The sequence below is a fragment of the Coregonus clupeaformis genome, chromosome 7 (genome assembly GCF_020615455.1).
Source record: "Coregonus clupeaformis isolate EN_2021a chromosome 7, ASM2061545v1, whole genome shotgun sequence".
Lineage (NCBI taxonomy): Eukaryota > Metazoa > Chordata > Actinopteri > Salmoniformes > Salmonidae > Coregonus > Coregonus clupeaformis.
In genome coordinates, this window is record NC_059198.1 from 70,524,883 (window position 1) to 70,541,850 (window position 16,968).

The 16,968-nt window shown below is 42.8% G+C and overlaps 1 protein-coding gene across 1 annotated transcript in view; it reads left to right on the forward strand.

Annotated features, from left to right (window-relative positions):
- Positions 1–13,803, forward strand: part of LOC121569565 (contactin-associated protein 1) — a 36,001-nt gene extending 22,198 nt beyond the window's left edge. The window contains exons 11-24 of the mRNA XM_041880641.2: positions 4,747–4,853; positions 5,018–5,140; positions 5,797–5,997; positions 6,164–6,320; positions 6,421–6,548; positions 6,674–6,847; positions 7,201–7,419; positions 7,597–7,836; positions 8,024–8,263; positions 8,759–8,886; positions 9,113–9,206; positions 9,625–9,855; positions 9,990–10,034; positions 10,980–13,803. Of these exons, the coding sequence (XP_041736575.1) occupies positions 4,747–4,853; positions 5,018–5,140; positions 5,797–5,997; positions 6,164–6,320; positions 6,421–6,548; positions 6,674–6,847; positions 7,201–7,419; positions 7,597–7,836; positions 8,024–8,263; positions 8,759–8,886; positions 9,113–9,206; positions 9,625–9,855; positions 9,990–10,034; positions 10,980–11,182 (2,290 nt within the window). The 3' untranslated portion in view covers positions 11,183–13,803. The remainder of the gene's footprint in view (positions 1–4,746; positions 4,854–5,017; positions 5,141–5,796; positions 5,998–6,163; positions 6,321–6,420; positions 6,549–6,673; positions 6,848–7,200; positions 7,420–7,596; positions 7,837–8,023; positions 8,264–8,758; positions 8,887–9,112; positions 9,207–9,624; positions 9,856–9,989; positions 10,035–10,979) is intronic.
- Positions 13,804–16,968: the final 3,165 nt, after the last annotated feature.

Here is a 16,968-nt window from a genome sequence, read left to right on the forward strand (position 1 = left end):
TTATATTAAATAGATTTGGGAGGAGCACCATTTTCTCTACAAAATCATGTGCAAAGACCATTGTGTACAAAACCATTGTGTACTAGTATGTCTTCTTATCACATGCTTATATCAGTATGTTACATATTCATCTACTTTATGGATTATGATACCTTCATGGTGCCTTCTCTGTTTCACAAGGGTATCAGCACAACAACCTTGGTGGGTCGGAGTCTTCCTGGTGTTTCAGGGTGTTTTCACACATAGTTTTGAGCTATAGTTCGAATCAGAGTTCGATTATTTATTACATTGTATTTTTTTCATTTGGTCCTGTTGGTTTCACATTGCCAAATGTCAAACGAACTAAAATTCCTAACCAAAACCATGTGTCCATGCAAGCCATTTATTTATTGGACAAAAATGCTCACGTTAAATCCATCTATGATTATCATCAAGCATCACTTGTGTGCCCCAATCTTCATATTATTTTCGCTTTGGTCTTCCAACAACATGCGGGAGGAAACAGAGCAATAGCCGCTCTAACTATAACGTCAATAGCTATAATCAGTATCCTATATCCCCTGTATAGCCCCCGTCTCCCCTAATCTGCATCGATTGCGCTCATAAATCCGCTGATCTAAAGTTATGATGCTGTGTGTATTTCATGAAACGCTCGCAGTCAAACAACCAATAATACTGCGAGACTCTGGTTATTTTCCTGTGTTTGGTCTGGACTGCGTTCTCACCTGCAGGAACCGCACCACGCTACGAATTGAATCAGACCAAGACCACCCTTTTTGAGCGAACCACGGTGCATTGTTTAGTGCGCTCCCGAGTGAGGATAGTGTTCACACCAGTCCAAACGATCCAAACTAAGTTGATAAACGCAACAGAGTTCAATTTGGTGTGAAAGCCCCCTAATGAGTTGTGCAGTATTATTTGTTATTTGACTGCGAGCATTTGATGAAATGCATACAGCATCATAACTTGATACAGTATCTCTGAAACATTCTGTGAGTAGGAGCGCATTTATGAGCGCATCCGATGAAGACTAGGGGAGACGGGGGCTATACCGGGGATATAGGGGACTGAATATAGGCTATTCATGTCACAGTTAGATCTGCTATTGCGCTGTTTCCTCCCGCATGTTCTTGGAAGACCAAAGCTTAAGTAATATGAAGATTGGGGCACACAAGCGATGCTTGGTGATAATCATAGATGGATTTAACGTGAGCATTTTTGCCCAATAAACAAATGACTTGCATGGACACGTGGTTTTGTATAGGAATTTCTGTTCGTTTGATATTTGGCAATGTGAAACCAACCAGACCAAATGAAACAAATACAATGTAACAAATAATCGAACTCTGATTCGAACTATAGCTCAAAACTATGTGTGACCCTGAGAATCAATCTTGAGGGCCATATGTGTAAATTATATGAAAGGCCTATAAAGTAATTTGTCTGTTGATGCTAAGGGCTGAGGGGCTGCAGACAACGCCCACCCCAATCAGAGCGGACCACAGCCCTTACATTTCCCCTCATTGTCACGGATTCTGCCGAGGCTGCCCTTCCTCCTTGCTCGGGCAGGCTTCGGCGTTCGTCGTCACCGGAGTACTAGCTGCTGCCGATCTATGTTCTATGTTTCTATGATCTACCTGTTGTTGTCTGATTGTTTCACACCTGTTTCCCATCTTGTAATGACTCCGTCCCTATTTAACCCTGTGGCTCCCATTGTGCTCTGTGCGTGTTTGTTTATTGTTTCGTGTGTTGTTGGTGAGCGGCAGTGGCGGCTCCTGAAAAAATTCTCAGGAGGGGCAATTTTTCTGATGATTTAGGTGACCTACACACATTTAAAAAAAGATATGTCCAGCAACAACATGAAGACAGGGGCAGCATATAAGTCAATACCAGAAGCATTTATTGACTGATCTCAAAAGTGTTGGCTTACCAGGGTTGGTGGAGCCCTCAGTTTCATCTTTGCCTCGCAAAGCTAACTCAAACACTCCGCAAAACTTCACACACTGGATTAGCCGGCTGAGGATGTGGCGGTTCTTGCTAATGTCGTAGTAAATATATTTGTTATAGTGAATATGGAATATGATATGTTGAGTAAAATGTTGTGCTAAGATCTATTTAGGTCAGGAGCTGGTTATAAGTTATGTTCCTATCCAATAACAATGGACAAAAGGGTCCTATCTTGTCAGCCTTGTCAGCAGGTGGCCAAGGACAACACCCACGCCATAGGCCTCTCAGTTCTTCCAACTCACGAGTTCTTGCTCTGAGGACACACACACACACAAACACACACACACACACACATCATCACTGTTAAACACACACACACACACACATCATCACTGTTAAACACACACACACACACACACACACACACAAAAATCCCCTCTCTTAGGCTGAACATTTGAAGACAGAGAACCCGACTCAGAGCCAATGCAACAGTGACAGTAGCCTGGAGGGGACCTCGCCCAACTCATCAGGACCAATCAGAAGATCAGAACTACTAGATTGAACCTACTTCATTTATTGCATAAAATGTCTGCACACAATGTTTCGGGGCTCTCTTCAGATAATAATAATAATAATAATAATATGCCATTTAGCAGACGCTTTTATCCAAAGCGACTTACAGTCATGCGTGCATACATTTTTGTGTATGGGTGGTCCCGGGGATCGAACCCACTACCTTGGCGTTACAAGCACCATGCTCTACCAGCTGAGCTACAGAAAGTGGATACTCATGGATGCGCATTGCAATTGTAAAATGTCAACACAATTGGAGACACCACGTCATTTTTGGAGACATGTTATTGACAGTAAACTATTGTAGATGCGACTGCTAACTAAATAAAACATTTTAGCTGGCTAGCTAATCATCTTAGCTAAATGTGGGGCAAACAATTCAGTTATTTACCGTTAATTTGAGGGATTGGGGTGAAAGAAATCGAGTTACATAGTGATACTTTACGATATACTGTATTGACAATATCGCAATATTTTAGCGCTAGTTGGCTGTACCTGCACCAAAACACCATTATTGTTCCTTCATAGCTTGTTCTCAATCTTTTCACATTGGGAGCCAATTTGTTTTCAGCACTTTTATTTCCATGACTGATCAAAACTCGTTCTCATGGCTTTCTGATCCCTCTGCAACAGACATATGGTGCGCAATAAAATCACAGTATCGAATCGCAATACGTATAGAATCATGAGACTCGCAATGCTGATGCATATATCTTATCGTGAGGTTCCTGGCAATTCCCAGCCCAAGTTCATTTGCCACAACAAATCTCTTCGCTAGCAAACGCAATGTGTCTCCAGCAATGTTTACTTTTTTGACGTTCTATGGCATCTCCACTTTCCAAGCATATATGACCACATGTAATATTTTGGTAAGTGATGCAAATAGTGAACTATGTAGGGCCAGGATGTAAAATATATGTAGCTGCAGCAATTTCTCTTATCTGATATGGTAAGTAATGGGGCTTGATTTATAGCTCCCTAAGAGTTTGACGAACGGGTCCGTGAACGCGATTGCAGATATCTTTACCTCTGAATAAACTGCCTTATATTATACAATTATCCACCTTGTCCAAAAGTCTCTACTTTTTCTCCGTTCTCCAGTAAACTTGTTTTATCAACAATAGTAAGGTTCAATGACACAGAAAGCAGTTCAATGTCGGGGTACAGTCGCTCTCTTACCAGGATCGCGGTCCGCTCTGACCAGGGTGAAGGTGGCGGCTCCACCTCTCTGCCAGCAGCGTTTTCATTATTTAGTCCGTTCGTAGCGGGTATGTACCACGATCAACAAGATCAGTCCAAAACCGAAGATCAGTCCAAAGCAGAATGTTTGCAGAATGTTTGTAAACTAAGTCTACAAATTAAAAACATAAAATAACGCCACACTGCAGGTCGCAACATAGACGCTGATAGCCGCCATTGTCTTAGTTACGTTCAACGTTACGTCACGTATGACGAAAGCGCGTAAGTGCATGCACACAGACACCCATAGAGAATGTATTGAAAGCTTTGAAATGTGAAAAAAATAGATTTTACATGACAGGCTATGAGAGACTTCTGGGCGATTTTCAACCTGACTGAAATCGCCCAAAAAACGGGCGGGGCCATTTGAAGCACGACTTTAGCCTGATTTGACATTTAGTGGCTGGCAGATCAGACGTGAACACTGATAACTGCTGTTGCCGTGATATAATTTTTTATAAATTTATAAAAAAAAATTATATATATATTTTTTTTATTTTATTTTTTATAATTGATTAGAAAAAAAATCCCTTCCTTTTCCCGTTTGGCAGTGCGTCGCCCATATCGCCCTATTGAACAAGCCGTCCCTGGTGAGCGGGTTTGTTCCTCCCTGCCTGGAGGTTTACTTGTTTCTTTACGTGTTCAGTAAAGTTACGTTTTCATTTAGTTCTGTGTCCTGCGCCTGACTTCATCTACCTCATTACACTGACATCGTGACACTCATACAGTAAATAAAGCCTGACAGAGGACTACAGAAAAATGAGAGTGATAGAGAGATATTGAGTGACCTAATCCTCTCTCAAACCTCTCTTGTCTTTTCATACTGTCTCTCACCCCCCAAATAATGTTTTCTTGTTACTGTATAACAAGAAAACATTGTTATATGGTCTATGTCATGGAAAGAGCAGGTGTTCTTAATGTTTTGTGTACTCAGTGTATATGCCCTGTTTTACTTTTACCCACACTCCTGCATGGTATTTTCTCTAGATGTACTCCAAACCCCTGTGAACACGAGGGCAGATGTATCCAGTCCTGGGATGACTTCATATGTCTGTGTGAGAACACAGGCTACAAAGGGGAGGTGTGCCATATGTGTGAGTATTGTCTGAGAGAGCCTACTGTTGTTTGCAAGTATTAATGTAACCTCACCAGTGTAACAACCAGTTTGTTGAGGCCTATATACTGCGGACCCATGTCATCATCAAAACTTTGCTCGTGTAGATTAAAACACTACTTCTGCCCCTCTCTTCCCCAAAAGCTGTCTACAAAGAGTCTTGTGAAGCCTACAGACTCACTGGTAAATCCTGGTCAGGCAATTACACCATAGACCCTGATTTGAGCGGACCCTTGAAACCATTTGAGGTGTACTGCAAGATGAAATGTGAGTAATTGACTTTTCAAATGTATTTTCTACATTCATAAAATGTACTAGTATACAATTATATTATCTGACCAACATGACTCCATGGTGCATATCGAACAAAATGGTAGTCAGTGCTTACAGTACCTTTTACTCTTCCACAGCACAAGCAGAAATGGGGTGTTATTGAACATATTGAGGCAGACATTAAACAGTGTTCAGGTTGAGGTGAATGTTGACTATGTTCCATGAGGAATGAAAAGGCAACAGCAGCAGGGGAGACAGCAGGGCCATCTGTTGGATGTTGATCATGTAATAATGAACTCCAACAAGGACAATGGAGAACCAGTTTGGGGCTAGATCAGTAATTGGTTGTGGGGCCAGAGTATTCTCCATCCAATCCTATCCAATTAACCAAAACCTATTCATGTAGGTTCCATGTAAATCCCTTAGATTAGTCAGGGTCTACTGCATTAGAGCTGTCTGTGATAATATCAGATCATTGGACACGGCACAACAACAAATTCCTCAGTAGTAGATGTGCTTTGACGTTGTTTCTCTAGTTTTCTCTCTCTTTCTGTCTGCCTGTCTGTAACTTAATCTCACTTTTTCACCTCACTTATACAATCATACATGTTTACCCTTAATGTTAACCACTTCCTTGTCTGTTGACACAGCTGACAAGGCATGGACGTTGGTGATGCATGACCGAATCGACGGCATCAAGGTGACCGGTAGCACGGTGGACCGTCCTTTCATAGGAGACGTCAACTACTGGAACGCCTCCTGGGACGAGGTCACAGCACTGGCCAACACCTCCATGTACTGTGAACAGTGGATCGACTACTCCTGCTACAAGTCACGCATCAACACGCCCAGTGAGTAGGAGTGGTTAGGGCCTATGGGCAATGGTAGGTATTGAAAGCACCAGAATCTGTAACTATTTGTGTGTGTGTGTGTGTGTATATATATATATATATCAGAACATTTCAATGATTAAATCATAATAATCATATTCCTTTGCTCTATTGTCATGTCATTCAGATGGGAGACCGTACAGTTTCTGGATTGGTCGAAATAACGAGAGTCACGAGTACTGGGGCGGGGCTTTCCCTGAGAGTGGGAAGTGTGGCTGTGCTATAAACCAGACCTGCACTGACGCCAGGTTTCACTGTAACTGTGACGCTGACTACCGCCAATGGTGAGAGAGAAAGGATTTGAATGACTCTTTTCTATAACTTTTAGAAAAGTGTTTCCATAGATTGATATACATTACTGTACAAATGGAACCTGTTGTGCAGGTACTCGGACAAGGGCTATCTGATGTGGAAGGACCACCTCCCAGTGAGGAAGGTGGTGGTGGGGGATACCAACAGGACCGGGTCAGAGGCCCATTTCAGCCTCGGGCCCCTACGTTGCCATGGCGACCGTGAGTTGAAGAACTACCTTACCCAGATGGATTGATGAAGTAAAACCATTCTGTGGTATATAATTTGTCAAATGATTGTTTATCATGGTTCTGGTTTGGATCTCATGGCCTCTTTGTCCTCACAGGGAGCATCTGGAACACCATATCGTTCACCAAGCCCACTTACATCGAGTTCCCCACCTTCAGGCCAGGCAGCACCGTTGACATCTCCTTTCACTTTAAAACCTACCGCCCCCACGGAGTCTTCCTGGAGAACTCAGACGACTGGCTCCGTAACTTCATACGCATTGAGCTCAACAGTAAATTACCACCGATTACCTAGTGTGAATCATAAGAAATTACTCATTAAATAAAGTATAGGCATTTTATATATTTAGCAGACGCTTTTATACAAAGCGCCTTACAGTCATGCGTGTATACATTTTACATACGGGTGGCCCCAGTGGGAATCGAACCCACAACCTTTGGTGTGGTAAGCGCCATGCTCTACCGACTGATCCACATAGGACATAGGCATGAAACATAATTTCCGAATTACAATTTTCTAAATGTTTTGTTGCAATGAACACATTATCAATATTTTCCAGTATTTATTTTCCTTTATATATTTTCTCCCTCATTCTGTTTTGTCTCTTCTTCATCGTTCTCCCAGCCACCCAGAACCTCGTCTTCATATTCATGGTGGGAGACGGCATCCTCAATGTGACGCTACGGTCACCGGTGCCTCTAAACGACAATGAGTGGCACTTTGTCCAGGCAGAGCTCAACGTGAAGTTGGCCAGGATCAAGGTGGACTACCAGCCATGGGCTGTGAGACGCTTCCCTGGCCAGACCTTTGTCACCATGAAGTTCACCCACCCTCTCCTCGTGGGTACGTCACCTGGCTGTTGGGGCTGGGGAGGACGGGGTGGTGGTCGACAAGGATTTTTGGACTCCTCCTGGTTGATGTAGTCCTATGAGTTTCACCAGCATGTTTTTTTTATTCTTCTTAATACAAAATGCTAAATTTTGCAATGTGATGATTAACATAGTGTTCCAATGCACCCAGGCGCAGCCAATCGCACACTGTGGCCGTTCCTGGGCTGTCTCCGAGGGTTACGAATGAACGGTGTAACCCTTGACTTGGAAGGGAAAGCGAATGAAGAACAGGGTATACGGCGGAACTGTACGGGCCAGTGTCTGAACGCGACCATACCGTGTCGAAACGCTGCCCAGTGTATCGAGGGCTACGCAGCCTACACCTGTGACTGCGGCAACACTGCCTTCGACGGATTCTACTGCCACAAAGGTGAGCTATACACAGGTTGGGTTACCTCAGTTTTGCATGGAGCCCCAGAATCACTAAGACTGCCCTAAGCATGGTGGGTTACACTAACAAAAACCTAGATTTGTTTTGACAGTGTTGGCGATAACCACAAAGTTTCATAATAGAAATAGGCATTTAGCTCAACTTTGTCCTGTTTGTCCCCCCTTAGACATTGGGGCCTACTTTGAGATAGGTTCGTGGTTGCGCTACAACATCAGAAAGAAGCCTACGACCAATGAGGAGTGGTGGGCTAACTGGCTGGATCCCCACTACCACAACTTCAGCCTGGGCTACAACGACACCAGTGATGAGATAGAGTTCAGCTTCAGTACCTTCCAGACCCCGGCTGTACTACTCTACATCAGCTCATTTGTCCAGGACTACATGGCTGTCATCCTGAAGAAAGACGGTAGGAACGCTAGGCAGGGAGGAGCGCTTTAACATTATGGGTTATTATGGTTAAGATTCAAGGCAGAGAATGTTCGGATTGAACTGGCTTTTGAATGAAGATTTTACTGTAACTGATTGAAGTTGGAGTACTGTATGTTCCACAGGAGGCTGCTTAGGGGAGGACGACTCATAATAATGGCTGGAACGTAGCAAATGGAATGGCATCAAACACCTGGAAACCATGTGTTTGATGTATTTGATACCATTCCACTGATTCCGCTCCAGCCATTACCACGAGCCCGTCCTCCCCAATTAAGATGCCACCAATCTCCTGTGGTATGTTCTTTAGACATCCCATTTATTTGAGTAGAAACACAAAGCAAGATAGGACTTGGACAAAAGTACATCACTGTACTTTACAAGCCATAATCCTCACAATAGTTAATGGAAATATAATATTATAATGCCTTACATTATGAACTGTGGAGTGTATTGTTGCACCATCCCTCCACAGGAACCTTAGACATGAGGTATAGGTTGGGGTTGATTACCCACAAGTACCAGCTGTCCTTCAGGAACCTGGCAGATGGATACCCCCACTATGTCAACATAACCAGACACAACAGAACCATCAGGACACAGGTACGCTGATGCTCCACCTGAATGTCTACACCTGTTAACACCACCTTCCTCCTTCACCACAGTTTAAAAGTAAATCACAAATCAGGATTGTCTGGTACCACATTACTTGGTTTTGTATGTTGTGTTCATATGTGCAGTTTCAGTCGTTCATTGATTTGTTCCTGTTGACATGTTTATGGTTGTGTGTGAATATCAATGTGTTTGTGTTGATGTGTGTAACTCCTAGGTGGACTACATGGAGCCGATAGTGGAGAAGATCACCCTAGTGGAAGATGGCAGGTTTGACTCACCCAAGAACATCTTCCTGGGGAGAGTGATGGGTAAGATTCAATTTCACCTCCTAGCTGAAACATTTCTGCTTTCATCTTGAGAATTGATTTGGTCACACTTTATTTGGATAGTCCGGATAATCCATCTGTAGGTGCTCTACAGATGGTCATACTATCAACGAACTCTGTTGATAAGCAACTGCTTGCTAAGGTTATGGTTACGGTTAGGGTTAGAATAATGGTTAGGGTAAGAGTTAGGGTTAAGTTTAGAGTTAGGATAAGGGTTAAGGTTAGGGTTAGTAGATAGTTGAAATGTTACTGATAGTCTGTAGAGCATCTACAGATGGACTATCCATATAAAGTGTTACCCATGGGAGTAAGGCATCAGTTGTCCCACTGTAAGTTTGGGAATTAGTTAAGGTGGATGTGCACATTGTAACTCCTCTGTCCCTCTCTCTAACCCCCTCAGAGGTGGGTGACATTGACTATGAGATCCAGAGGCATAACAGTCCTGGTCTGGTGGGCTGTATATCTGGGGTGAGGTACAACATCTACGCCCCTCTCAAGACCCTGTTCCGGCCCAACGAGACGGAACCGCCGGTCACCGTGCAGGGCTTCGTCTCCGAGTCTAACTGTGGGGCCTTCCGTCCTGTCCATGGATATGTCCCCTGGGAGGCGGACCCCTGGTTCACTTCTATAGGTGAGACTACATATCCCAGAAGCCATCAGTAGATCTACTTTACATGGGACTACATATCCCATCAGCAATCATGACCCAGTGATGATAGTGTAAATTCACCATAATAACATAATTTATGTATTTTTTCATTTCAGAATACATCTATATCCATGATGACCTAGGCCTGTTTTGGTTGACAGGTAAGTCTTTGCTGCTTAAGATTCACAATAATGTGAATAATTATACTTTGATGATTTTTGTGAAATCTATTAGTGTAAGTGTTCATCCACCGTCTGCCATCTGTGAGTCCTGACCTTAGTTTACCTCAAGATTCAGATTAAGCCTCCTCTCACTCTCTCCCTCTCTCTCTTCCTCTCGCTATTTCACTGTCTCTCTCTCGCTCCCCTATTGACACAGATGGAGATAGTTGAAATTTTTATTTTCCTAAAATCCCCTAATCCTAAATTCTGAGGCCATCAGATTCCAGAATAGGCTTTACGCCCTCCTTCCCCAAGCTAGAAGAAAAAAATATGACATGTACCAGAACAAATGCTGGAATGTAAGAAGGATATTTTCTCGTGTCTGTTGAATATGAGAGGCGAAGGAAGCCCAGAAATAGAAAGCAGCTCAGAGTCTGTAGTCTGTACTCTATCCCTGTCTGAGACCCTCACCGGATCAACTATATTTAGAGCTGCCCTCCCTCCACTATTCATCACAGATATATGCTTCAGCTTAATGTACTGGATAAATCTGATGTACAGAGGTGTTATGGTAACGCAGAACATCTGAGTTTGATTTCTGATGTCTGGGCCGGTCCTGCTGTCCCCTTGCCGACCTCGTCCGGTTATTGGACATCATTTGAGATGGATGGCTCCCTCATAACAATATGTGGCTGTATAAGAAATGATATCTCGTCTCTAAAGTGAAGTTAAGTGAGCAGTTCTCTTTTTGGCAGAGAACCAACTGAGTCATAATGATATTGATTGAAAGGGATATTTGTGTCATCCATCGAGACACAGGTATGTCTTTTCACGGTAACAATTCCAACGTGAGTCATAGAACCCTACTGTGATGAACAATGGATTTTCTGCTGTTTGCTAAATACAGTTTTTTTAACCACATCTTGACTGTGTTTCTCCCTCTAGTTGTTGTCATCGCGGCCGTGATATTGCTGTTCATAGGTCTGTACAGCATCTACATCTATCTGTACCGGTACAAGGGCAGCTACCACACCAACGAGCCCAAGAACTTCCTGGAGTCCCCTGGAGGCAGCAGCTCCAGACCCCTGACAGGGACCCTGGAGAAGAAGCGACTTCCAGAGATAGAGGAAGACTTTCGGAGTGACTAGCCTCAGGCTGGGGAACGGTGGGAGGAGGGGGGGTTGAAGTGGGAAGGTTTTGGGGCTTACAACAACCAGAATACCTGTTTATGTTTTATAATTCCTTCAATTTGACTTTTTTATTTACTTTTTTGTTTTGTTATCCTTTCCCCAGGTATGTGTGATCTTAAAGTTTGGTGCTCGACATAGTGTTGTTTTTCTGATGGGTTCATAGTTTTGCAGGGTTTGAAGTTCAAATCAAGCCTGTATTGCGTGAGTGACGACCGACTACGTCTCACACTGTATTGAATGGTTGACCAACTGAAGTGCCTCGACAGAGCAAAACGAGATCAGAAATAACCCCATGAGTTCATTCAGGATTTGAGACTTAAACTGATGGAATTAGATTTCAGATCACGTTGAATTGTGACATTTTTACATCTTAATATCCTCACATGCAGTAACATGTATTCAGCAGCCTCTTTTGGTTTTTAGGTCTGTTAATTGAGATCACTTGATAGATCAATGCCATCTACTGTGTAACTCTTTCCGACAATCCACTCTTGCAGCCATTTTGATAAAGACATCCAAACTATCCCACTCGTCCCATGCTTTGACTAGTGAGCCAGGATACACCACAGAGAGATGGTGCAGCAACAACAGCAGCAGCAACAACAACAACCACAATCTGGCATCTGCAAACAGTCTTTCCTGCTTAACACCAATTGAAGAAACTATAAAAAGCATGGCGCTCTAAGCTTTGAGATGACATATCTAAAGAATAATGGAAGGTATATAAGCATATATTTGTTGTATTGCAGCCTATGAAATTGCATACCTATACAAAAGAGGAACATGTATCAATGGTTAGTTTCATTAGATAGCAGCTTTGCCAATTACAGTATGCTCTGCAATTCCTAAACGATTCCCAATCAATTAAGCAGTCAAGTACGATCAACAAAGCATACTGAATACATACTGAATACATGTGACATTTGGCTTGGAATATAAAATGATCACCATATTCTTGTTCAGAATCCTCAGAGTAGCATATGAAATGGGTGGGTAGTGCTACGAAACCATGGTAGTTTGACTTTTCCCGAAGGTAGTGCTATCATGTTATTGTGAGACTGACTGTTGGTGCGCTGCAGAAAAGGGAATGGAAATGGAGATGTTGAACCTAACCAGGGACAAGACTCCTTATTGCTATTAATCCTCATTCCAAGCATCATTTTCTGTTTGACTTCCAGTAGCTAGTGAACATGCAGGTGAAATCTGGGTGCTATTTCAGATTCAGAGGCTCCGGCGTGGAGGTGCCCCTACCAACAGCAGCCCTGTTGACCAGCCTGGTCAGGAATCATTACAAATGTCCTTCAGGAAAATAGCTGCTCCGCATGAACATCCGGACATGCAAACACACACTCACACACACACTGGCATATTGTATAGAGGACACAACAATGTCAATGCCAGTCTTGTACTTCTTCTCACCACACTAGACTCTTTTTGCATCTGACTGCTCTGTATGACAGTACTGTGCTGTGCCGCTCCCGCTGCTGTTGCTTCTTACCCACTGGGCACACACTGGTTGAATCAACGTTCTTTCCACATTATTTCAATGAAATGACGTTGAATTGACGTCTGTGCCCAGTGGGTAGGTGCTTCTTATGGAGAGGGTTGTAGAAACTCTTTCTTAAGGTCCAATGATATTTCCCTGTCTGGAAAGTCATGATTTCAGGTTAGACGGTGGGTGAGGTTATGGTCAGGGAAGATGTTCCCAGTAGGTGAAACGTCATTGGACCCATGTAATGTTTGGTGTAGTAACCAATGATTAGGTTTCTGACATCATCACCGAGCGCCCTTTGAAGCTAAAGCAGTCATACATCATTGAAAAAAAAGAGAAAACATAAGAGCATTGTGAAAATCATAAGCTATGCATATATAGAGCATGATGATCGCACCTTGCAATGAAATGCAATAAAATCAGCCGCTTCCAGCGCAGATCACCTAAATATGTTTTTTGTGTCTGTTCCGTTCGCAGCAACTTGCAGCAGTTAGGATCCTAGACATAATATGTATACATGAATATATGAATAAGGTGTTTATCGACTTGTTTTATTCCTATGGTTTGTATGAAACTGTTTAAAATGAGTGGAGGCTGAGAGTTTTGAATGTAAATCCTAATCATGACCCTGTAATATGGACAGGCTCTGCAGCAAGACCTGCTCTGCTAATCTCTGAATGTGCACTGTATGGTATGTACACTCATTACACAGAAACCTATTCAGCATAGCTTTCTCACATGTTCAGAATGTGGAAAATACAGTACCCTCCCGATTTTTCAGTAGAAAACTTCATAGAACATTATTAGAACATATTTCAACATCTTTGGTTTAGCCTGTTAAAGAGGACAACCCCTTACGACTAGATGGTAAAAAGCATTACAATTACAATCAATTATAAGATAGAATTGGCAATGCCTGACTTTTTCCCAAGCCATATTTGTAAGAATGTACCATTTTAAATAGTATGAATGTTAGCATTAGTAATTAGAGTAGTAACATGTTCCACCTCTGGAGAAATAGAAATGATGTGTTTTTGTACACTACCGGTCAAAAGTTTTAGAACACCTACTCATTCAAGGGTTTTTCTTAATTTTTTACTATTTTCTACATTGTAGAATAATAGTAAAGACATCAAAACTATGAAATAACACTTATGGAATCATGTAGTAACCAATAAAGTGTTAAACAAATCGAAATATATTTTATATTTGAGATTCTTCAAATAGCCACCCTTTGCCTTGATGACAGCTTTGCACACTCTTGGCATTCTCTCAACAAGCTTCATGAGGTAGTCACCTGGAATGCATTTCAATTAACAGGTGTGCCTTCTTAAAAGTTAATTTGTGGAATTTCTTTCCTTCTTAGTGCGTTTGAGCCAATCAGCTGTGTTGTGACAAGGTAGCGGGGGTATACAGAAGACAGCCCTATTTGGTAAAAGACCAAGTCCATATTATGGCAAGAACAGCTCAGACCATCATTACTGTAAGACATGAAGGTCAGTCAATACGGATAATGTCAAGAACTTTGAACGTTTCTTCAAGTGCAGTCGCAAAAACCATCAAGCTCTATGATGAAACTGGCTCTCATGAGGACCGCCACAGGAATGGAAGACCCAGAGTTACCTCCGCAGCAGAGGATAAGCTCATTAAGGTTACCAGCCTCAGAAATTGCAGCCCAAATAAACGCTTCACAGAGCTGAAGTAACAGACACATCTCAACATCAACTGTTAAGAGGAGACTGTGTGAATCAGGCCTTCATGGTCGAATTTCTGCAAATAAACCACTACTAAAGGACACCAATAATAAGAAGAGACTTGCTTGGGCCAAGAAACACGAGCAATGGACATTAGACCGGTGGAAATGTGTCCTTTGGTCTGGAGTCTAAATTGGAGATTTTTGGTTCCAACCGCCGTGTATTTGTGAGACGCGGTGTGGGTGAACAGATGATCTCCGCATGTGTATTTCCCACCGTAAAGCATGGAGGTGTTATGGTGTGGGGGTGCTTTGCTGGTGACATTGTCTGTGATTTATTTAGAATTCAAGGCACACTTAACCAGCATGGCTACCACAGCATTCTGCAGCGATACGCCATCCCATCTGGTTTGGGCTTAGTGGGACTATTATTTGTTTTTCAACAGGACAATGACCCAGCATAACTCCAGGTTGTGTAAGGGCTATTTTACCAAGAAGGAGAGTGATGGCGTGCTGCATCAGATGACCTGGCCTCTACAATCCCCCGACCTCAACCAAATTGAGATGGTTTGGGATGAGTTGGACCGCAGAGTGAAGGAAAAGCAGCCAACATAGTGCTCAGCATATATGGGAACTCCGTCAAGACTGTTGGAAAAGTATTCCAGGTGAGGCTGGTTGAGAGAATGCCAAGAGTGTGCAAAGCTGTCATCAAGGCAAAGGGTGGCTATTTGTTTAACACTATTTTGGTTACTACATGATTCCATATGTGTTATTTCATAGTTTTGATCTCTTCACTATTATTCTTCAATGTAGAAAATCGTACAAATAAAGAAAAACCCTCGAATGAGTAGGTGTTCTAAAACTTTTGACCGCTAGTGTACAGATATGGATAATCACGTCTTTCAGAGTTCATATTAGACCAGTCAACAACTTGGGTCAAATGTGCTTTGAAGCCTTTTACGGAAATAGTCGACTTATTGATATATTATGTAAATGTATACGCTGCAATGCATTTATTCTAAATGGACTACAGTACATGTGCATCCTGCCTAGCATCACTGCAATGCTACACCTGAGTTAGTCCATCCATGCGTGGTCCCTGGAGTGTGTGTGATTGAATGTACAGTAGATGTGTTGGTTTGTGTGTTCACAGTTCTGTTTGTCACCTAACCCTCCCTACTGATGTTGACTTGAGAGTCTGATGAGGACCGTCTCTGCACTGATGATGTGAATGATCCAACTCACTTGTTGTCGTCTACCAATAGCAGAACATTGAGCAGATAGTGATTGGGTGCTGTCCAGACAGGCTCCTCCCTACTCAGGTGTTGCTCTACAGCTTTTGATAATCAGTGACTACACCGTAAGACTTGAAAAGAACAGGAAGGCCAGCACATTGTTTATGCTCCCAATTCACCGCTTTATTGACAACGTTTCGATCCGAACCGGATCTTCTTCAGGTCAAAATATCAGTATTGTTAAGGATGTGCGTATGACCACAAACTTTACCACACTGTATGACACCATCAGCTCTTAGATCTGTGCTGATTGGCAGTCTATAGCAAGTTCACTACCTTACACGCTTAGAAAAAAGGGTTCCAAAAGGGTTCTTCAGCTGTCCCCATATGAGAACCATTTTGGGTTCCTACATGGAACCCAAAAGGGTTTTTACCTGGAACCAAAAGGAATCTACCTGTAACCAAAAAGGGTTCTTCAAAGGGTGCTCCTATGGGGACAGCCGAAGACCCCTTTAAGGTTCTAGATAGCACCTTTTTTTCTAAGAGTGTAGGATCAACTTAGCCTAGGATCAACTTGGCCATCCCTATATGGTGACAGCCAGGGTGAGCATCTAAGGTTTTCTATGTAAAGGAGATAAGGGTTTGAGGGAGTGGGCACAAGGGTGAAAGGCAAGAGGATTCTGTCAAGCCTACAAGCAGTGTCATCATATGACAGACTAGTGTTGTTCCCCACAGTGGAGGGGTGGCCTACAGACAGAGCTAGGGCCAGGCGAGAGGGAGGAGCAGGCAGGGTAGTCTAAGAGGGTCAGACCCCTCTGTGGGTTAATACCCTATAGAACCTGGCAAAAGGAGGCACCAGGCAGTTAGTGACTGTATAACCTAATGTAGCAGGCGTAAAAGAAACGCCTGAGTGGGGTCACCACAACCGGTTTTCAGGGGAAAAGGAAGCTAGGTTGAAAATACTGTATCCCTGAAAACCGTATGTTTCATGTTTCTTAAACCCTGCTGAAGGTGGTGACTGACTGCAGGACTTTGTGTTTGTGACCACACCGAAATCATGGAGTTTTATCTCTCCCTTTCTGTTATGTTGGTTTTGTTTTGTAATAATTTCACTGTAAATGACCATAACTATGTTAATCAAAGCAAAACCAAACTGACACTTCAATAAAGAAGCTTGAAGGAAATTATAATGGTGTGGTTTCCCTTTACCTGTTAACAAAGGCACAATGTGTCTGTGTGGTGTACAGTCTTAATAAATCCATGTTGGTATAGAGAACAATTGGAACACCTCAGATGACACCAGTGGGTAAATGAAGTTGGAGCT